This window comes from Scyliorhinus torazame, chromosome 10 (assembly GCF_047496885.1).
Source record: "Scyliorhinus torazame isolate Kashiwa2021f chromosome 10, sScyTor2.1, whole genome shotgun sequence".
Lineage (NCBI taxonomy): Eukaryota > Metazoa > Chordata > Chondrichthyes > Carcharhiniformes > Scyliorhinidae > Scyliorhinus > Scyliorhinus torazame.
In genome coordinates, this window is record NC_092716.1 from 194,929,342 (window position 1) to 194,952,709 (window position 23,368).

General features: G+C 45.3%; 1 protein-coding gene across 1 annotated transcript in view; it reads right to left on the reverse strand.

Moving 5' to 3' along the window:
* The window catches only part of LOC140384480 (spondin-1-like), a 455,772-nt gene that overhangs the window by 418,887 nt on the left and 13,517 nt on the right, over nucleotides 1–23,368 (reverse strand). The window contains exon 6 of the mRNA XM_072466224.1: nucleotides 10,166–10,314. Coding sequence (XP_072322325.1) covers nucleotides 10,166–10,314 — 149 coding nt within the window. The remainder of the gene's footprint in view (nucleotides 1–10,165; nucleotides 10,315–23,368) is intronic.

A 23,368-nucleotide genomic window follows, 5' to 3' on the forward strand; every position in this document is an offset into this window, starting at 1 on the left:
TGCTCTGCCATTTAATATGACAATGGCTAATCTCGATTTATTTCCCCAAGTTATCCCCATCTCTCTTCACACCCTTTGTTCCCAAAAGTCCTTCAAACTCAGTCTGGAATGTTCTCATGGACTGAGGATCCACAATTCTGTGGGATAGGCATTTCCAAAGATTCACAGCCCTTTGAGTCCGAAATGATTGATACACAACCTGAGAGTATGTCCTAGCTCTAGTTATTCCAACCAAGGGAAATAGCCTCTCAACAGCACGGTAGCACAAGTGACTAGCACTGTGGCTTCACAGCGCCAGGGTCCCAGGCTTGATTCCCCGCTGGGTCACTGTCTGTGCGGAGTCTGCACGTTCCCCAGTGTCTGTGTGGGGTTCCTCCGGGTGCTCCGGTTTCCTCCCACAGTCCAAAGACGTGCAGCAGAGGTGGATTAAAAAACAACAAATAACAAAGAAAATTACAGCACAGGAACAGGCCCTTCGGCCCACCCAGCCTGCGCCGATCCAGATCCTTTATTTAAACCTGTCACCTGTTTTCCAAGGATCTACTTCCCTCTGTTCCCCGCCCCTTCATATATCTGTCTAGATGCATCGTAAATGATGCTATTGTGCCCGCTTCTACCACCTCCACTGGCAAAGCGTTCCAGGCACCCACCACCCTCTGCGTAAAAAACTTTCCACGCACATCTCCCTTAAACTTTCCCCCTCTCACCTTGAAAGCGTGATCCCTTGTAATTGACACCCCCACTCTTGGAAAAAGCTTGTTGCTATCCACCCTGTCCATACCTCTCATAATTTTGTAGACCTCAATCAGGTCCCCCCTCAACCTCCGTCTTTCCAACGAAAACAATCCTAATCTACTCAACCTTTCTTCATAGCTAGCACCCTCCATACCAGGCAACATCCTGGTGAACCTCCTCTGCACCCCCTCTAAAGCATCAACATCCTTCTAGTAAGGTGGTGACCAGAACTGCACGCAGTATTCCAAATGTGGCCTAACCAAAGTCCTATACAACTGTAACATGACCTGCCAAATCTTGTACTCAATACCCCGTCTGGTGAAGGCAAGCATGCTGTATGCCTTCTTGACCACTCTATCGACCTGCGTTGCCACCTTCAGGGTACAATGGACCTGAACTCCCAGATCTCTCTGTACATCAATTTTCCCCAGGACTCTTCCATTGACCGTATAGTCCGCTCTTGAATTAGATCTTCCAAAATGCATCACCTCGCATTTGCCTGGATTGAACTCCATCTGCCATTTCTCTGCCCAACTCTCCAATCTATTTATATTTTGCTGTATTCTCTGACAGTCCTCCTCCCTATCTGCAACTCCACCAATCTTAGTATCATCTGCAAACTTGCTAATCAGACCACCTATACCTTCTTCCAGCTCATTTATGTATATCACAAAAAGGGCCATGCTAAATTGCCCTTAGTGTCCAAAAAGATTAGGAGGGGTTATTGGGTTACGGGGATAGGGTGGAAGTGAGGGCTTAAGTGGGTCGGTGCAGACTCGATGGGCCGAATGGCCTCCTTCTGCACTGTATGTTCTATGTTCAACACCTACCAGGTCAGGCCCTCTATGACATTTCAATTACATTACCCTATTTAAACCCTCTAATCTTAAAATTAAATCCTCGTTCTCTATTTTAAAAAAATTATCAATTTGTCTTTTTTCAGGGTGCAAATTTGGTTGGCTCGGCTAGTATTAACTGCCTAAAGCTAATTGTTCTTGAGAACCGATGCCATGGGGCGGCATGTGGCGCAGTGGTTAGTGTAGTGATCTCTGTAGGTGCATGCACACAAGGGGTTAATGGGTAAATAGCAGCACCACATGATCACTAGAGGGCTGGACCAACAGGGGTATTAAAAAGTAGCCACACGGGGTCTCTCGTGGGTGCACTGTGAACAGGGTAACATCAGAATCACATAGATAGTTAGTGGAGTTACGTTTAGTTATTATTGTTAAATCTTGTTAACCAATTCCTAGTTTCCATGTTAAGGTAAAGAACTCATGTATTAATAGTTATAGTTACTCAATAAATCTTTGTTGTTACTGGACGAGTGTGAGTCTTCTTCAACATGATTCAGAGGACCTCACCATCAACCAAGGATTGAGCAACATGTGTTATCGACCACGCAGGTAACACAACATGGTACCAAGGAGTGTTGGCCTTAACAACAAAAAGAGAAACTAGCTAGATTAGGTTAGACAGACAAGAAAAAAACTCGGATAGATATTCGACCATGGAAGGCATCGCAGCAGTTGTACCTCTTGGGCAAAAACAAATCGGTAAGATGGACTCACTTCCAACTCCAGAGCCCCTCAGAACCTCTGGTAATCTCCAGTATAATTGGAAAATTTTCCTTCAACACCTTAATCTATTTCTGCAAATTAAGGAAATAACCACTGCACCAGATTCTAAAAAAATAGCCTACCTCTTATTGGCGGTGGGGAAACAGGCCATGGAGATTTATAATTCATTCAATTTCTTGGAAGGTGAAGACAAAACTAAATTTAAAGTAATTATCGCAAAATTTGAACAACACTGTAAAAACCAGTCTGGTGAGACGCTGGAAAGACTTAAATTTCGTAACAGGTGCCAGAGATTCGGAGAGTCAATCACTGATTTTATTGCAGACCTCCAGGTACTAGCACAAGGCTGTAATTATGTTGATTTCAGAGATGCTATGATAATAGATCAATTAATTTATGGACTATTTGATTAAAAAAACTTTCACAACAACAGTATCTAACTCTAGAAATTGCGATTAAACAGTGCATAGTGCATGAACAGAAAAAAAATCAGTACCTTCAATTTATCCAGAGAAAAAACGGCGCCAAAACTTACCACGCGGCAGAGGCAGGATCTCACTCGATGCGGCAGCATTTTTTGCTTGGCCGCCATCTTGAGCGAGAGCGTTCCGGCCAGTACGCACATGCGCACTTCTCAAACAGAGAAAAAAGGGCAAAATACAGTTGCGAAAAGAGCGCACAGTACAGGAAACCCGGACTGTGTATGCGCAGTCGATTCCTACGTTTTACGTCACGAGCGTCATGATGTCAGAGGACCCGGACCATGCCCACTTAAAAGGGAAATGCCCGAAAATTGCAAATAAGAAATTTAAAGCGACAAACCACAGATTTTTTCCTCGAACGACAAAATGAAGACCGAGCCTCCACCCACAGTTAAAGATTACCTCCACAGCACCCTGAAACATACAGTTTGCAACACCCAAAGAGAAGAGCACAATGACAAATCCACAGCAAAAGATTTTTAATCATTGACGATGATTACTCAGGAGGTGAGTTCCTCATTGGACAAAGAGCACCATGTCACATCCTTGACAAGAAGCGATGATTTGCTCGCTGATGAATGCCAATCAGCCATGGATCAGTTCTCTGGATCTGATGGTCATTGCAGCAGCAACATGGGTGCCAGGTTCCATACAAGTCTCATGGTGGGAGAATCCAGTACCATAATGACATGGCAGCTCATCGACAAAATGGATGACAACCACATGTCACATATCCTAGCAGAAGGCAACGCCATGCAGAGAGCACAGATTGACTCCACTGAGGGAGTGATACCTCCATAGCGAGCTCGTTGGCAGGCTCCAGAATGGCCGCAAGCAATGACTCTGGAGCGACAGCCGTGAACGAGGAAGACTATGAAAGTCTACCCAGCTCATTTAATCAGCAAGAAGACACTGAATGTCTACCCACTGTATGTGAAAACAGTGACAAAGTGATCACACTCGACATACAGAGGGCGGGATTCTCCACTCCCGCGCCGAAGTGCCCACACCGTCGTGAACGCCGTCGAGGTTCACAATGGCGTGAAACGGCCCCTATCCCGACTGATTCAGGGCCCAATAATGGGCTGGGATCGGGGCCGCATCATCTACACGCGCCAGGCCTTGTCGCCGTGTAAAGGCGGCGGCGCATACATGACGCGGCCGGCGCCGCATAACTGGGGTCACCCACACATGCGCGGTTGCCGTCCTCTCCGAGTCCGCCCCGCAAGAAGATGATGGACGGATCTTGCGGGGCCGCGGAAGGAAGGAGGTCCTCCTTCAGAGAGGATGGCCCGACGATCGGTGGGCACCGATCGCGGGCCACCCCACATTTGAGGTACCCCCGGTGCAGGATCCCCCCTCCCCCCCTCTGCAGGCCGCCCTCCCAGCGTTCCCGCACTGTTCCCGATGGCAGCGACCAGGTGTGGACGGCGCCGGGGGGAACCTGCCATTTTGGGCTGGCCGTTCGGCCCATCCGGGCCTGAGAATAGCAGGGGTGCCGGAGAATTGCCATTTTGGGTGTCTCGGGCGATTCTCCAGCCTGTGGCCCGCAGAACTCGATGGGGCCGTTCCCGCCGCTTGGGAGAATCGCGGGAGGGCATTAGACCGGCGTTGCGGGAAATTTTGGCGGCCCAGGCGATTCTCCCAACCGGCGCGGGAGTGGAGAATGGTACACTTACCATGCGGCAGAGGCAGGATCTCGCTCGATGCGGCAGCATTTTCTGCTTGGCAGCCATCTTGAGCAAGAGCATTCCGGCCAGTACTCTCATGCGCAATTCTCAAACAGAGAAAAAAGGGCAAAATACAGTTGCGAAAAGAGCGCACAGTACAGGAAACTCGGACTGTGCATGCGCAGTCGATTCCTACGTGTTACGTCACGGGCGTCATGATGTCAGAGGATCCGGACCCATGCCCACTTAAAAGGGAAATGAGCACAGAGTACTCTTGGGTCCAGTGAGACCGCATCAATTGAAATCTTGAAGATTTTAACTCCTGAAGAGGAGCATAAAGAGATCACAGATGATTCAAATGTACCGGAAATGTCTCCATCAGAGGAGCACCGAGGCAGCAAAGAAGAACAATCAAATCCACCACAAATGACTGATGTCACCAACATCAATACGACATCAGATCATTCTCACAGTTCTCAAAAAAAAACGCTCAAAGTAATTGACACCAATAACTGTGACAATTACTCAAATTATCCACACGGAACACACATTGAGCACAACAAGAGTACAAACATGCCATGGCATGGCAACAAATCTCACGAATTTGCATTTGCTCCACAACAAACAAACAAACCAGCTTTCAAGAAAGATGCAACACAGAATCGCTACCACAAGCATTAAAAAAAAGTATAAATCATCACCATTCCGATGTCTCGTGGTGTCCTCACGTACACAAATCAACACCGACGGTGGTCACGACGATATGACGACATCAACTGCTACCTCAATGACAGGCGTCAAGATCAACCCACCTGATCAAACTCATACAGTCTGGACTCACAAAGTTTTTCGTTAGGATTGGACTTTTTAAACGTTGATTGACTTTGTACAGTCATTATTACCATCACATTCTGTACACAGCGTTACTTGTTTTATCTGTTCCCAGTTGACTTAATTCATTATGTTTGTTCAATTTTTGTTACACCATACAGAAAATCTGTAACACATTAAAAAGGGGGAGATGTAGTGATCTCTGTAGGTGCATGCACACAAGGGGTTAATGGGTAAATAGCAGCACCACATGATCACTAGAGGGCTGGACCAACAGGGGTATAAAAAGCAGCCACACAGGGTCTCTCGTGCTCTCTCTCGTGGGTGCACTGTGAACAGGGTAACATCAGAATCACATAGATAGTTAGTGGAGTTACGTTTAGTTATTATTGTTAAATCTTGTTAACCAATTCCTAGTTTCCATGTTAAGGTAAAGAACTCATGCATTAATAGTTATAGTTACTCAATAAATCTTTGTTGTTACTGGACGAGTTTGAGTCTTCTTCAACAAGATTCAGAGGACCTCACCATCAACCAAGGATTGAGTAACACATGTTATCGACCACGCAGGTAACACAACAGTTAGCACTGGGACTGCGGCACTGTAGACCCGGGTTCGAATCCTGGCCTTGGGTCACTGTCCATGTGGAATTCTCCCCATTTCTGCGTGGGTTTCACCCCCACAACCCAAAGATGTGCTGGTTAGGTGGATTGGCCACATGAAATTGCCCCTTAATTGGAAAAAAATAATTGGGTACTCTAAATTTTTTAAAAAAGGAAAACAAAAGAGAACCGCTGCCACAACTGCCATTTTGAACTAGTCGGTAAAATTCTGAGATTTGAAAGCGCGATTGTATCTACCAGATCAATCTCATATATTAATCCATTTCATAGAATCATAGAATTTACAGTGCAGAAGGAGGCCATTCGGCCCATTTAGGCTGCACCGGCCTTTGGAAAGAGCACCCTACTTAAGCCCACACCTCCAGCCTATCCCCGTAACCCGACATATCCTTTTTCGACACTAAGGGCAATTTATCATGGCCAATCCACCTAACCTGCATATCTTTGGACTGTGGGAGGAAACCGCAGCACCCGAAGGAAACCCGCGCAGACATGGGAAGAAAGTGCAATCTCCACACAGTCACCCGAAAAATTCTAACCAATGTTCATTGATCGTCAGGCCTCGTTCAAGCGATTGTTGATCACACTGAAAACCAGCCCAAACTATTGGTCTCCATGTTGAAGAATAGAATCCTTCTTGGATATGATGCCAGTTGACAAATGCCCCATCGAGGTTGTCACACTGAGTTCAGATGTTTCCTAGGCTACTGGTCTTTCCAAATTCAAAGAGGAAAACCTTGTGTTATTGACAACAATTGAGTTAATTGTTGCAATTCCTCATCGCACTCCTCCTGTACTATGGTTGACAAGGAGCTGACGATCTCTGCTTTCCTTCAGTTTTGGCCTCTTGTCCATCTCTTACTTCTATTTCCCTATTATTTGTGTCGTACCTTCAGCCATCCAAACCTGACTATCTCTTTATCTCTCCCTACACCTTTAAGCTGTTCCTTTAAATCTCTATCTCTGACCATGCTTTTGATCACCTGTACCAATATCTCCTTATTTGGCTTGCTGTCAGATTTTATATGATAACCCTCCCCATGAAGCATCTTGGGGATGATTTACTATGTACAAAGTGTCCCATAAATGCCATTTGCTGTTGTTGAAGAGGGGAGGATGGCAGTCCAGCTTTGAACCATAATTCAGTTAGTCAGGCTAGATATAAAGCTAGCCTAGGTATAGAGAGTAGTCTGGGAGAAAGGAAGGTGGCTTGCGAGTCCAAGAGCACAGACTAGGTCAGGAGCCAGTTAGTAAATCGAGTGTTCCAATCTAAAATTCAATCATGTTAGAGACTAAGAGCAGGTCAAATGGTCAACATATCCAGATGATTAACATGTCAAAATCAGCACTGAAGCTTCTAAATTACTCAAAGCACATGGCTGTCCCAGGATGCCAAGCACAATCCAAGTGACAAAAGATTAGAGTTTTAAGCACTGTACTCTGATTATAGTGAATTCCAGGCCCATTCTATCACATCTTGTGCGTCTCACAATTCAAACCGCAAAGATCTCAAAAGCCACTGATACAAGAGCCCACTGTTTTAATATTGATTCAACTTCATCCGAGTCCCAAGCACGAAAGCCTCTGTGTTGCTGTGGCTCAAATTAATCAAGTATAGGAGGATTAGCTGGGATTTCAGAATAGAATTATCCTTAATTCTAAAGACTTCAATTGCAAAGTTACTCAGATTGAAGATGCAGACTTTAAATGACCCCAGGATTTCTATTCACTGTGTAGGGAATAAATGCCAGAAAGTCTGCCATAAATTCTCGACTCTTAAAGGTCGATTTGGGATTTCTCAGCCACTAGATTTATGGGTGGCACAGGATCCACTGCCTTCCGATTTAGGCTTTGAATATTTGAATTAATTAAAGCGATAAGTCACCTATCTGTTCCAAGCTCCACAGTTAACCCAGGGTTACCTTTTACTTCACATAACACAGTACATGGAGTGCCTAAACACTAGAAACTCTTTGGGTTGACTTAGAAAGAAACTTTTATTCAGGAGCACTTTTACATCTGCAAGAAGGCAAATGGAATGTTGTCCTTCATTGCTAGAGGGATGGAGTTTAAGACTAGGGAGGTTCTGCTGCAATTGTATAAGGTGTTAGTGAGGCCACACCTGGAGTATTGTGTTCAGTTTTGGTCTCCTTACTTGAGAAAGGACGTACTGGCACTGGAGGGTGTGCAGAGGAGATTCACTAGGTTAATCCCAGAGCTGAAGGGGTTGGATTACGAGGAGAGGTTGAGTAGACTGGAACTGTACTCGTTGGAATTTAGAAGGATGAGGGGGGATCTTATAGAAACATAAGATTATGAAGGGAATAGATAGGATAGATGCAGGCAGGTTGTTTCCACTGGCGGGTGAAAGCAGAACTAGGGGGCATAGCCTCAAAATAAAGGGAAGTAGATTTAGGACTGAGTGTAGGAGGAACTTCTTCACCCAAAGGGTTGTGGATCTATGGAATTCCTTGCCCAGTGAAGCAGTAGAGGCTCCTTCATTAAATGTTTTTAAGATAAAGATAGATAGTTTTTTGAAGAATAAAGGGATTAAGGTTTATGGTGTTCGGGCCGGAAAGTGGAGCTGAGTCCACAAAATATCAGCCATGATCTCATTGAATGGCGGAGCAGGCTCGAGGGGGCAGATGGCCTACTCCTGCTCCTAGTTCTTATGTTCTTATGTAAGACATCCCAAATTGCTTCAGTCAATAAGAATCATTCACTAGTAGAAATGGTGCAGCAAGATGGAGGCCATTCAACCCATTGTGTCTGTGCTTTGAAGGAGCTGTTCAATTAGTCCCACTCATAAGAACATAAGAACAAGGAGCAGGAGTAGGCAATTCAGCCCCTTGAGCTTGCTCCACCATTCAATACGATCATGGCTGATCTCATCTCAGCATCATCGCTACTTTCCTGCCTGCTCCCCATAATCCTTCCTCCCGCTTCAAATTAAAAACCCATCTATCTCCTCCTTAAATTTTATTTGAATGTTCCAGCATCCACTACATTCTGAAGTACAGAATTCCACCGATTTACGACCCTTTGAGTTAAGTCATTCCTCCTCATTTTTGTTTTTATCCCCTTAACCGAAAAGTATGACCTCTCGTTCTAGAATGTCCAACAAGAGGAAACATCCGCTCTACATCTACCCTGTCAATCACCTTGAGCATCTTATATACCTCAATCACCTGCGTGTAGTCCATCAAATGTTACCTCTTATTTATCCAATTCCCTTTGAAAGCTCTTATTGAATCTGCTTCCACAGCACCAATTATTTTGTAGGTAAACAGCTATTAAGTAAAATCAAAAAGATGTCTGTATACCTGTGACTAGTTTTACATAAAGGTGTGTTTAAGTGACTTGACAAAATTTATTCAGAATTTTCCATTTCCCTGTGGGGTAACAACAAAGACTCCAAGGCCTGGAATCTTACTGACTGATCATCGGTTGTTATGGTCACAATAATCTCTACACTCAAAGCAAACAGACATGGGACTGCAGTACAAAGTCATCCAATGTACATCTGTCAATATTGGTTACAGGGGTTTTCTAGGCTCTGCTTTTTGAAGTGTTCTATGTAGCGGCTGAATTGCTGTAAAAAGCAACACATGATGAAGGAAATGTTTCCTATTCAGCTTTGCTTAAAATACAGTTTTTGTGCTGACCCAACAAAGTCTCCATTCCTGATTTCACTCAGAATCTGGAGATTACAACATTTAGCCTTCACTCTCCAAAATTGCTGGCATCAAACCATCCCACCTCATTAACCCTCCCTACCACATGTCAACAGTGACAGCTGACTGGTAATACCACTGGCTCTATGGAAATGGAGTCCAAAAAAAAATTTGATCTTCATGTTTCTAACTCACAGAGCTAGAATGATAAGCCTCGAGGTAAAGCCACTCACCATGGCTGATAAGCATTTAAATTGGCATGGTACGTGTCAAAGCTGCTTTTATCCAGACCCTCAGAAACATTCAGAAGTACAAGAGAAAACCATGGGGAGTAAAAACTACACCTCATGTATACCCCCAGCAGGGGATCCCCCTAGTATTCATTTATTCCAAGTGCAAATACATTCCATATCAAGATTAAATCTACTGAGTGGCTGCATTAATAAAACCAGCTGCTCAAATATTTGCAACTCCATCAAAAGTTTTTTTTCATAGCATCTGAGCAATCCAGTTGTATTTACAATTACGGTCTTGAGAACATTGTAAGCCTGACCTCATTCTTGTCTTACCTTCTGCCGAATTTCTTCTTCCATTTTCACAGGGGAACCCCACTCGGCAACCTGTTTCACTCCATCGCTGGCAAATCCCCCATACTCCCATAGTCTGTAAGACTTGGAGTGAGATGCTCCAATGATGGCAGACCAGTGCGTTGCAAATTCTTTATTGTGCCACCAAAAAAAAAAGGAAAGAATACATTCAACATTTAGGGTGAGCAGTTAGAAAGCATTCCCATGCACAAGTTTCAAGCTTCGGCACTTTCACAGATACAGCACTCCACACCAATCTGCTCAAGATAGGAAAGATAAACGTGCGAATGGGATTAATGACTCGTAATTCAGTTACTAATGGTTCCATACTTTGAAAAGCATGTCGAGGCTCTGGAGAGAGCACAGCAAAAAAAGTGGCAAGTATTACTTGGGTTTGGAACGCTATTCCTGTTCCTATGTTCATATTTGCTTGACCCCCTCTCCCAGTAGATTACATTGTTTTAGGTTGATAGGGAAGTATACACACTATGATGTGCAGGCTATTGTCATTGTGGGAGACAGGCTGGATGGGCCAGACGATCTTTTTCTGTCTGTCACTGTTCCTAGCTTCAGTCCAGAACTGACAGCTTCTCACTACTGGAAGGTTTGAAAGGGTTTAACACCTTTTTTTTCTCCAGGAAAGGGATGGCTGAGGCAAGGAAAAATAAAGATTTTTAAGGAAGTGGACAAATCTAACAACGAATTCAGGGAAGACTTATTTGCAGAGAATGGACAAAATATGGAATTCGGTACCACATAGGAGGAGTTGAGGCTAATAGTGTAGATATATTTAGCAGAAGCTAAATGAACACATGAAGGAGAAAGGAGTAGAAGGATATATGAGTGAGATGATGCAGGATGGGGCGAGCATAAACAGCAGCAACGACTAGTTGGGCTGAATGGCCCATTTCTGTGCTGCAAATTCTTTGTTCACCTACAGAATGAATCACAACCTTAAGTACCAAGTGTTGTGTTATGTACTCTGGGATAACACAGGCTGCAGCTGGATGCAGCTTTAACCAATAGATACTCCAGGCCTTGAAGTTAGTTCAATCTGATTTATTGAACCAGTAGCACAGTTAGCACAGTTCTCTATGAGTTCGACTCTCTGCTAACCTAAGTGTGGTTACTCTGTCTGACTGAACCAGACTAGCTCTTAGCCACGTGCTGGAGGTGTGATACTGTCCATACATCCTGACTCACTCTGTAGATGTTCATCAGTGGAAAGAGGCGGAGTGTGAGTGCCTCGTGCCTTTTATAGTGAGATACCACCCCTGAGTGTCCTGCCTGCTCATTGGTCATGTCCTGTTCTCGGTGTTCATTAGTTGCCTGTCTGTATATCATTATCTGCATGTCTGCATATCATGACACCAAGGACAAGGTTCCATTTTTCTTTCTAATCAAACAACCCCTCAAGCAGCCTGGTGACAAAATCACCAGGCAGATAATTAACACCGAGAATATAAATGGCTGTAATCCAAACTGTGGCTGGGAACAAGAGGAAACAGATGTGCTGCTGCAAACTTACTTCTAATCCTTTTTGAATTTTTGTTTGTAAAACTTTTGTTTTGCTCAACCACCCACTAGCAATGGGGCCGAAATGATCAAAGTCCAATTGGTATTTTTGCACCAAACTTAAAAGCAACAGAGAAAGATGTTGTTCACCCAAGCTGCCCACCAGTCACACCACTGATTTTACAGATCACTCAATTCTGAGAAGCATGCATTTGTCAAATGTTTTAAAGATAGAAGAAGCAAGTAAATTGGAGCAGGAGTTGACCATTTGGGCGTTCAATCCTCTGTCATTCAACAGGATCATGGATGATCTTCTACCTCAACTCTACCATTGTGCGTGGGTTAGCACTGCGGCCTCAGGGCGCCGAGGTCCCAGGTTCGATCCCGGCTCTGGGTCACTGTCCTTGTGGAGTTTGCACATTCTCCCCGTGTTTGCATGGGTTTTGCCCCCACAACCCAAAAATGTGCAAGCTAGGTGGATTGGCCATTAATTGGAAAAAATGAATTGGGTACTCGAAAAAAAATATTTAAAACTCTACCCTTGCACACTTTACTCTATATCCCTAGATTCCTTAGAACTCAAAGATTTGTCTCAAATATGTTCCAACGATTGAGTATCCCTCGCCCTCTTGGGAAGAGAATTCTAAAGTTTCATAGCCCTTTACCCCATATCCCTAGATTCCCTTAGAACTGAAGGATTTGTCTCAAATATGTTCCAACGATTGAGTATCCTTCGCCCTCTTGGGAAGAGAATTCTAAAGCTTCATAGCCCTTTGAAGAGAGAGATTTCTCCTCGTCTCAATCTTAAATGGCCGACACTTTATTCTGAGACTGTGACTACATGATCCAGATTCCCCAACCAGGGGAAATATGTTCTCAGCATCTAACCCATCAAGTCCTCTAAAAACATGTATATGTTGCAACAAGACCATCTCTCATTCTGTTAAACTCAAGGGAATATAGGCCTAGTCTACCCAATCTCTCCTTACAGGTACCTTCTGTCAACCGTGAGGGATTATGGAGCATCCTCCTCCATTTCGGCTGACCCCAAAGGTTTATCACCATCCTTCACCGGTTCCAGGATGAAATGCAAGTTGTGATTCTGACCAATGGATCTACCACAGACCCAATTCACGTTCAGACTGGGGTCAAGAAAGGCTATGTCATCGCACTGATGCTCTTCTCGATCTTCTTTGCTGCAATACTCCATCTCATCCTTGGCTCCACTACCCACTGGAGTGGAGCTAAACTACAGAACAAATGAAAATCTGTTCAACCTCCGTCACCTGCAGGTCAGATCCAAGGTCATTCCATTGTCTGTCATTGAGCTACAATATGCAGATGATACTTGCATTTGTGCACACACGAGGCCAAGCTCCAAGCCATCATCAACACCTTCACCGAGGTGTACGAGAGCATGGGACTTACACTAAACATCCGTAAGACAAAGGTCCTCTACAATCTGCCCCCGCCACACAATACTGCCCCTCTGCCAACGATTATCAAAATCCATGACAAGGCTTTGGACAACGTGGACTAGGTTTCATACCTTGGGAGCCTACTGTCAAAAGGGCAGACATTGACAAAAAGATTCAACACTGCCTTCAGCATTCCAGTACAGATTTTGGTCGCCCGAGGAAGACATTGTTTGAAGACCAGGACCTCAGACCCAACACCAAGCTCATGGTCTACAGAGCAGTATTGATACCCGCCCATCTATATGACTCAGAGACATTGACTGTCTACTGCAGGCATCTCAAAACCCGAGAGAAGTGCCACCAGTGGCGCCTGGCAAAATCCTGCAAACCCATTGGCAAGATGGGAGCACCAGTGTCAAGTGTTCTCGCTCAGGACAATGCCCCCAGCATCGACACATTGACCACATTTGATCATCTCCGTTTGTTGGGCCATATCATCCACATACCTGACACAATATTCCCGAAACAAGTGCTCTCCCTGGAGCTTTAACACAGCAAGTGTGCCCAAGGAGGGAAGGGGAAACACTTCACGGACACCCCTAAAGCCTCCTTGGAAAAAGTGATACATCCTCACCAACACCTGGGAATCCCTGGCCCAAGATCGCTCAAAGTGAAGGAAAAGGGGCTGAACACCTCAGGTTTCACTGCCGTGAGCAAGATGAAGCCAAGGGTCGACAGCAAAAGGAAGCCAAGTGGCAACCCGAGCACCCATCCACCATCTTCTCCACCTGAGACAGAGACTGTAGGTCACGCATTGGACTCCTCAGTCATCTGAAAACTCATTTTTAATGTGGAAACAAGTCATCCTCAATTCCGAGGAGTTGCCGAAGAAGAAAAAGGAGGATGAGGGAGCAAACCTGAAACAAAATCAGTTTGAATTAATTATCACTGATTTTGATTTTAAGCATTCGCTTATTCTGCCTCTTTTGGATTCGAGGTAAAACTCAGAACAAATGATGACAAAAGGAAAAACATTTTATGCAGCTCGAGGTTAGAATTGTGAATGCACTGCCTGATAGTGTAAGTTGTTCAATTGGGGCTTTCATAAGGGGATTGGATCTGTATCTGAAGAAAAAATATTTTCAGGGCAACAGGGCAAGGATGAGGGAGTGAGACTAACTGAATTGTTCTTGCAGAGTGCCAGAACTGAATGATGGGAAGAATGGTCTCCTTCTGTACTGTCGCTATTCTTTGATTCTATTGACTTCTGCAAATGTAATGACCCTATTCAAGAAAGGAGGGAAACAGAAAGCTGGAAGCTATAGGTAATTTAGCCTCATTCCTGCATTGGGAAAATGCTGAAATTCACCAAGGTCGTAGCAGGACACTGAGAAAATATAGTGTAAGTAGGAGTATGGTTTATGAAAGGAAATTGTGTTTGACAAATTTATTAGAGTCCTTTAAGGATGTAACAAGCAGGGTTGGATAAAAGGAACCAATAGATGTAGTATATTTGGATTTTCAAAAGGCAATCGATAAGGTGTCACAGAAAAGGTTACTACACAGGATAAGACTTCATGGTTTTGGAGCAGTAATATATTAACATGAGTAGAAAATTGGTAGGAAAGTCTGGGCATCTCACTATATGAGGAGATGGTGTAGTAAAGATTTAGGAGAATTGGTCTGGGGATGAGAGACATCTGCTACCAGGACAGATTGGAGAAGTTCCGGTTGGTCTCCCCAGAGAAGAGAAAGTTGGGCAGAGATTTAATCGAGTTGTTCAAAATCTCGAGGGGCTGTACACAGTAGGTGGAGAGAAAATATTCCATTGGTGCAGAGGTCAAAAACCAGAAAACACTGATTGAAGGTAGTTGGCAAAAGAAAAAGAGACAGTAGCTCTTGGACCACATCAAAACAAGTAAAGTGCTCCCACTTCCTCTTTTCTCTGCAGAAAGCACACAACTGCCTTTGATGTGGTCCAAGAGCTGTCAATCATAGGTAGATGTATATAAATGTTGTGGTTAGTTTCACATCAGGCTACTTGAAATCCATCCAAGCATGAAGGGAATTGAGATTAAATAATCCAGACAGCTGGATGTGTGCAAATTGTCAATCTCAGCCTAGTAAAATCAATTTCACATTGATATGAATGTAAGCCTTGCAGATCTGAGGGGTTGAAACCCAGCTGATGTGGTTTTCGCTTTCTAAGAATTTACAGATGCTGTTTTCTCTGCCTGAGTCAGCAGGTGCATTGCACAGGTGAGTTTTAAAGCAGTGTTTTTTTTTTCACTGTCTCTATCTGGACTGCTCTCTAGCTTCCAAGTAGAGGTCTCTGGAATGAAGGGCTTCCACGTAGAGGATGCTGTAATGGGTTGTTTCTGGTATGCATCTCTGTACTGGAGGGGCTCCTGCAAGGAGGAGGGCTTCCAGTTAGGGGTTTCTGTAATGGGGGCTTTCTGGTAAGCGTCTCTCTACTGGGGGGGGCTTCTGCAATGGGGAAGGTTTCTGGTGGGGGTCTCTGTAATGGGGGGTTTCTGGTGGGGTTCCTGCAATGGGGGTTTCTGGTGGGGGTCTCTCTTATGGGAGATCTCTGGTGGGATGGTGGTTGAGGGATCTGGTGGCAGAGGGGTGAGCAGGGTTTGCCTTGAGTTACTGCCTTGGACCGCAGCGAGGTCCACATCAGGGTCACGCTGGGAAATACCTGCACCAATGCTCGCCCACGTGAATCCCCGCCCAGAGGAACAGAGTTTCATGTGGGCTTGGAGAATCTGGTGGCCAGCCCGTTAATAGGATGCAAATGGGTCAATTTTATCCATTTGCATCTCCCTGCTATTGCAAGGCATGAAGCTCGATACCACCGCCAGCTGCGTACCAGAGCATCGGAATGTCATGGCCGACAGTGGATTCTCCACTGCATCGGGGAACTCCGCTACTGGCGGGGGTCGGCGGAGAATCCTGCCCAGTATTGTTTTTCAAACATTCTTTGAAGACACAAGTTTATTGGTTTTTTAAAAAATTAGAAATGGAGGGGAAGGAGGAAGCATTTTAAAAACGACAGTCAAGAATTACCCAAACAATGAAAAGTATTCTCTTTCCAATTGGCCTAGGAAGACAGGGTTCCATTAGGCTAGATACTTGGGACTGATCAATTAGGGGTGGTGCTATTGGAGGTAGGAGGTAATGGGCTAACTTTCCAGGAACGCATCCAACTAACGTTGCCGACCCCTAGCCTCCAATAATTTGGTGAGCCAATGTTTGAAAGATTTTAGGGAAGTGGTCATTCAACCAAGATATGAGATGAGCAGGCAACATCTGGGGATTTGAGCAAAAACTGGACAGGGAGAAGTGAAGGTGAGTTTAAGAGAACAATAGCAACAGCGAAAAATGGTTTTCTCAGCAGTTGTCGGGCATATTTCTGTCACTTGCAAGACAAATAGTTACTGCTTGCTCAGTCTGCTTCAGCACAGTGTGTGCATGTATTGGACACCACAAATTAAATTTTCTAAAAATGATGGAAAGTGAAACACTGAAATTTGGACGACAATCCATCTTACAAAAAGTAATATGTTAAAGAAACCATGGAACAGTAAATATTTACTCCAGGGTTTTTGTTGCATCTTTGGTTCAGATTTTTGTAATTTATCGAATTTCATTTCACATTTACTTCCTGGCTTCTGATGCTTACTGCTTGCAAAAACTAACTGGCTGCATGTTTTCCTCAATGTGTGTACACTCTACAACATAGACAATAAAGAAAGGAGTGATTAAAGGATACGAGGAAGGGTGGGAGTAGACCGAGTGGTCACATGATGACATCACTACCAAAAAAGGGTCACGTGTCGAGAGCAGGGGAGTTCTCCCCTGGAGCACGGGCATGAAGTACCTACTCAACTAGTGAAGTAATTATTGTTTGTTACAAGTCCTTGTTTTCTGTCATTTGGGAACACAACGGGCAGAATTCTCCATTGCCCAACGCCAAAACCGGGAACAGCGATCGGGTGGAGGATGGCGCCCAACACCGAAATTGCAGCAGGCGCCGGTCTGACACCGGGTCGTGGTGCTCCGCCCCTCCAAATCGGCATCATCGAGATGCGCTCCGCGCGTAGTTGCAACCCTGTTGGAATGTCATTAGCTGGCCCACCTGCAATGCTCCGCCGCTGATGGGCCATGTTCCCGACAGCGTGGGCCACGTGTGGTTGTCAGCGATCGTGAGCCTGACATGGCGGTTGTGGAAATAGAGAGAGGGCATGTGGACAGTGTCCAGCAAAGCCATATTCTGCCAAGATCCATGCCGCTGGCCGGGTGACTTCTGCCAGGGCAGGGGGGCATGGTGGGGGGGTGCCAGGAGGTGGGCTGTGCAGTCGGGGTGCCATCTTTTCCGGCGCAATCGGTGCGTGTTGGGATGTAGGCATATGCGCGGCTGCAGCTTGTCAGCCCTGCGCATGTGCAGCACGGACCCAGGGATTCTCCAAACATTTTCCGCGCTTTCAGTTGGTGTTTCATGCGGCACCTGCCGGTGCTAGCCTCGCACCGGTAGCGGAATCGGTGCGGGTTTTGCGCCGATTGTCCCATCATGAACACCACGGGTCCTCCGTTGGCATCGGCATTTAGCCTCAGGAACAGAGAGTCCAGCCCAACATATTTACATTGGGCTGGATTCTCCATTGGCCGACGCCGGAATCCCGAAACACCATCAGGTGGAGAATTGCACATCAGCCGAAAATCGAGGTTGGTGCTGGGCGCGCCGAACAGAATGCCATGCTCCAGTCCCTCGACAGAGGCGGGACTGCGTTCTACGCTGTACGCTGGTATGGGCATGCAACATGTGCAATAAACGCCATTGGCACATCATTAACAGGCATGACCTGACAATTTCCAGGCCGCGAGTGATGCTCTGCCTCTTCCAAGCAGAAATACTGATGACAAGGTTCACTTGTGGTATTTAAAATCGGGAAACAGGTGACGTGGTTGCTGAGGGAGAGAGCGCAGGTACACAAAATGGCCAACACTGCTATAGTATGCTGACAGGTATGCCGCTGGCCGGAGGGGGGCGGGGGGGAGTAGTGAGGGGCAGCCAGGACGTGATTCGTAGGGTCGGATGGATGGGCATAAACTACCATTGCTGCAGCTTGCAAGGCAGCCATTCGGCTGCGCACGCCGCTGACTGCCCACTGGGAACTTAGTGCCACTGGTCATATGGGTGCACCCCTAGGCCAATCGATTATCTACCCTCTGGCCCCAGTTGACCTATCAAACAAAGAACAAAGAACAAAGAAATGTACAGCACAGGAACAGGCCCTTCGGCCCTCCAAGCCCGTGCCGACCATACTGCCCGACTAAACTACAATCTACTATCAACGAGATGGGTCTGCTCAAACACAATCAGTGCCATCATCTTGGCTGGGATGAGGGTTGACAGGCATTGGAATTGGATGTGGCGCACAAAATAAATCAGGAGATAGAGGAAGCATGTAAAGAAGACAATATCACAATAATCATGGGTGACTTCAATATGCAGATGGACTGAGAAAATCAGGTTGGTATTGGATCCCAAGAAAAGCAATTTGTGGAATGTGGAAGCGACAGTATTTTGGAGCAGCTTGTGACAGAACCTACTAGGGAACAGGCAATTCTGGATTTGGTGATGTGTAATGGGGCAGACTTGATTAGAAAATTTAAGGTGAAGGAACCCTTAAGGTGCTGTGACCACAATATGATAGAATTTACCCAGCAGTTTGAGAGGGAGAAGCTGGAATCAGATGTAACGGTATTACAATTAAATAAGGATAACTACAAAGACATGAGGGAGGAGCTGGCCAAGTTAATTGGAAAAGGAGCCGAGCAGGGAAGACAGTGGAACAGCAATGGCAGGAGGTTTTGGGGGTTATTTGGGAGGCACAACAGAAATTCATCCCAAGGGGAGGAAACATGCTAAGGGGAGGACAAGGCATCCATGGCTGACGAGGGAAGTCAAGGACAGCATAAAAGCTAAAGAAAAAGCATACAAAGTGGCCAAGGATTAGTGGGAAGCCAGAGGATTGGGAAACCTTCAAAACGAGCAAAGGACAACTAACAAAAACAATAAGGGGAGAGAAGATGAAATATGAGTGCAAGCTAGCTAATAATATAAAAGATGATATGAAGAGTTTTTTTCAATATATAAAAGGTAAGAGAGAGGCAAAAATAGACATTGGACCACTGGAAAATGTGGCTGAAGAAGTAATAATAGGAAACAAAGTAATGTCAGAGGAACTGAATAGTTACTTTGCATCAGTCTTCACGGTGGAAGACGCCAGTGGGATGCCAGAGCTCCAGCAGAATCAAGGAGCAGAGGTGAGTGCAGTGACCATTGCTAACGAGAAGGTTCTGGGGAAACTGAAAGGTCTGAAGGTGGATAAATCACCTGGATCGGATGGACTACACCCCAGGGTACTAAAAGAGATAGCTGAAGAGATTGTGGAGGCATTGGTGGTGATCTTTCATGAACCACTGAAGGCAGGAAGGGTCCCAGAGGGTTGGAAAGTGGCTAATGTAACGCCGCTGTTTAAGAAGGTAAGGACGCGGAAGATGGGAAATTATAGGCTGGTTAGCCTGGCTTCGGTCATTGGTAAGATTTTAGAGTCCATTATTAAAGATGAGATCGCGGAGTACTTGGGAGTGCATGATAAAATAGGACTGAGTCAGCATGACTTTGTCAAAGGGAGGTCATGTCTGTCAGAGTTCTTTGAGGAGGTAACAAGGAAGTTAGACAAAGGAGAACCAGTGGACGTAATTTATTTAGATTTCCTGAAGACCTTTGACAAGGTGCCGCATAGGAGATTGTTAAATAAGTTAAGAGCCCATGGTGTTAAGGGTAAGATCCTGGCATGGATAGAGGATTGGCTGACTGGCAGAAGGCAGCTAGTGGGGATAAAGGAGTCTTTTTCAGCTTGGCAGCCGGTGACTGGTGGTGTGCCTCAGGGGTCTGTGCTGGGACCACAACCTTTCACAATATGCATTAATGATCTGGAAGAAGGAATTGAAGGCACTGTTGCTAATTTTGCAGATGATACAAAGATCTGTAGAGGGACAGGTAGTATTGAGGAAGCAGGAGGCTGCAGAAGGACTTGGACAGGCTAGAAGAGTGGGCAATGAAGTGGCAGATGAAATACAATGTGGAAAGGTGTGAGGTTATGCACTTTGGAAGGAGGAATGGAGGCACAGACTATTTTCTAAATGGGGAAATGCTTAGGAAATCAGAAGCACAAAGGGACTTGGGAGTCCTTGTTCACGATTCTCTTAATGTTAACGTGCAGGTTCAGTCGACAGTTAGGAAGGCAAATGCAATGTTAGCATTTATGTCACGAGGGCTAGAATACAAGACGAAGGATGTACTTTTGAGGCTGTCTAAAACTCTTTCAAACCCAATTTGGAGTATTATGAGCAATTTTGGGCCCCATATCTAAGGAAGGATGTGCTGGCCTTGGAAATGGTCCAGAGGAGGTTCACAAGAATGATCCCTGGAATGAAGAGTTGGTTGTATGAGGAACGGTTGAAGACTCTGGGTCTGTACTCGTTGGCGTTTAGAAGGATGAGGGGGGATCTTATTGAAACTTACAGGATACTGCGAGACCTGGATAGAGTGAATGTGGAGAACATGTTTCCACTTGTCAGAAAAACTAGAAGCAGAGGACACAATCTCAAACTAAACGGATGCTCCTTTCAAACAGAGATGAGGAGTTTCTTCAGCCGTAGGGTGTTGAATCTGTGGAACTCTTTGCCACAGAATGGTGTGGAGGCCAAATCACTGAGTGTCTTTAAGACAGAGATATACAAGTTACTGATTAATAAGTGGATCAGGGGTTATGGGGAGAAGGCAGGAGAGTGGGATGAGAAAAATATCAGCCATGATTGAATGGCGGAGCAGACTCGATAGGCCGAGTGGCCTAATTCTGCTCCTATTTTTTATAGTCTTACGGAATTGGGCGAGTTCTCTGTGGCGCTGGTGCTACCCATTAACGAGAACTGAATTGCTCCGGGATCAGCACCGCTTTTGTCAACGTAGAACACTCACAGTTAATTCCCGGCGTCAGCACTTCATCTCTGAAACAGAGAATTTCCCCCATGGTGTCAGGAGTTGGCAATATGGCACAAGGACTTTGCCGCATCCACCCATTCGTCTTTGATTAAACATTGCAGACAGTTGGGAAACATTTGAGAAGGAGTGGCATATTTACTGTGGCGCTGTGTTGTTTGATAAGTCAGAAAAGGTACAAATTTATTAAAACTTAGTGGAACGTGAAGCCGTTGAGAAATTCCAAGTCTTCTTTTCCAGATGGATGAGGAAAAATAGGACCCTGAAATAATTCTAAAAACATTCAAGGATATTTGTCTTCCAGTAAAAATTGGCATGCATTTAATTAACCAAACCAAAGAGCAGATGAATCAATTCAACCTTATATGCAACCATGAAAGTCTCAGCAAAGAAATGTGCATTTGTCACTCTCACTGATGAACTAGTCAAGGATCGAATGGTCTGCGGGGTTCACAGTGATCTAGTTTGGAAGCATCTGCTGCGAGAAAAAGATAGAACATAGAACATAGAATGATACAGCGCAGTACAGGCCCTTCGGCCCACGATGTTGCACCGAAACAAAAGCCATCTAACCTACACTATGCCATTATCATCCATATGCTTATCCAATAAACTTTTAAATGCCCTCAATGTTAGCGGGTTCACTACTGTTGCAGGTAGGGCATTCCACGGCCTCACCACTCTTTGCGTAAAGAACCTACCTCTGACCTCTGTCCTATATCTATTACCCCTCAGCTTAAAGCTATGTCCCCTCGTGCCAGCCATTTCCATCCGCGGGAGAAGGCTCTCACTGTCCACCCTATCCAACCCCCTGATCATTTTGTATGCCTCTATTAAGTCTCCTCTTAACCTTCTTCTCTCCAACGAAAACAACCTCAAGTCCATCAGCCTTTCCTCATAAGATTTTCCCTCCATACCAGGCAACATCCTGGTAAATCTCCTCTGCACCCGCTCCAAATTCTCCACGTCCTTCCTATAATGCGGTGACCAGAACTGTACGCAATACTCCAAATGCGGCCGTACCAGAGTTTTGTACAGCTGCAACATGACCTCCTGACTCCGGAACTCAATCCCTCTACCAATAAAGGCCAACACTCCATAGGCCTTCTTCACAACCCTATCAACCTGGGTGGCAACTTTCAGGGATCTGTGTACATGGACACCTTGATCCCTCTGCTCATCCACACTTCCAAGAACTTTACCATTAGCCAAATATTCCGCATTCCTGTTATTCCTTCCAAAGTGAATCACCTCACACTTCTCTACATTAAACTCCATTTGCCACCTCTCAGCCCAGCTCTGCAGCTTATCTATGTCCCTCTGTAACCTGCTACATCCTTCCACATTGTCGACAACACCACCGACTTTAGTGTCGTCTGCAAATTTACTCACCCACCCTTCTGCGCCTTCCTCTAGGTCATTGATAAAAATGACAAACAGCAACGGCCCCAGAACAGATCCTTGTGGTACTCCACTTGTAACTGAACTCCATTCTGAACATTTCCCATCAACCACCACCCTCTGTCTTCTTTCAGCTAGCCAATTTCTGATCCACATCTCTAAATCACCCTCAATCCCCAGCCTCCGTATTTTCTGCAATAGCCTACCGTGGGGAACCTTATCAAACGCTTTACTGAAATCCATATATACCACATCAACTGCTCTACCCGCGTCTACCTGTTCAGTCACCTTCTCAAAGAACTCAATAAGGTTTGTGAGGCATGACCTACCCTTCACAAAGCCATGCTGACTACCCCTGATCATATTATTCCTATCTAGATGATTATAAATCTTGTCTCTTATAATCCCCTCCAAGACTTTACCCACTACAGACGTGAGGCTCACCGGTCTATAGTTGCCGGGGTTGTCTCTGCTCCCCTTTTTGAACAAAGGGACCACATTTGCTGTCCTCCAGTCCCCTGGCACTATTCCTGTAGCCAATGATGACATAAAAATCAAAGCCAAAGGTCCAGCAATCTCTTCCCTGGCCTCCCAGAGAATCCTAGGATAAATCCCATCAGGCCCCGGGGACTTATCTATTTTAAGCCTGTCCAGAATTGCCAACACCTCTTCCCTACGTACCTCAATGCTATCTATTCTAATAGCCTGGGTCTCAGCATTCTCCTCCACAACTTTATCTTTTTCCTGAGTGAATACTGACGAAAAATATTCATTTAG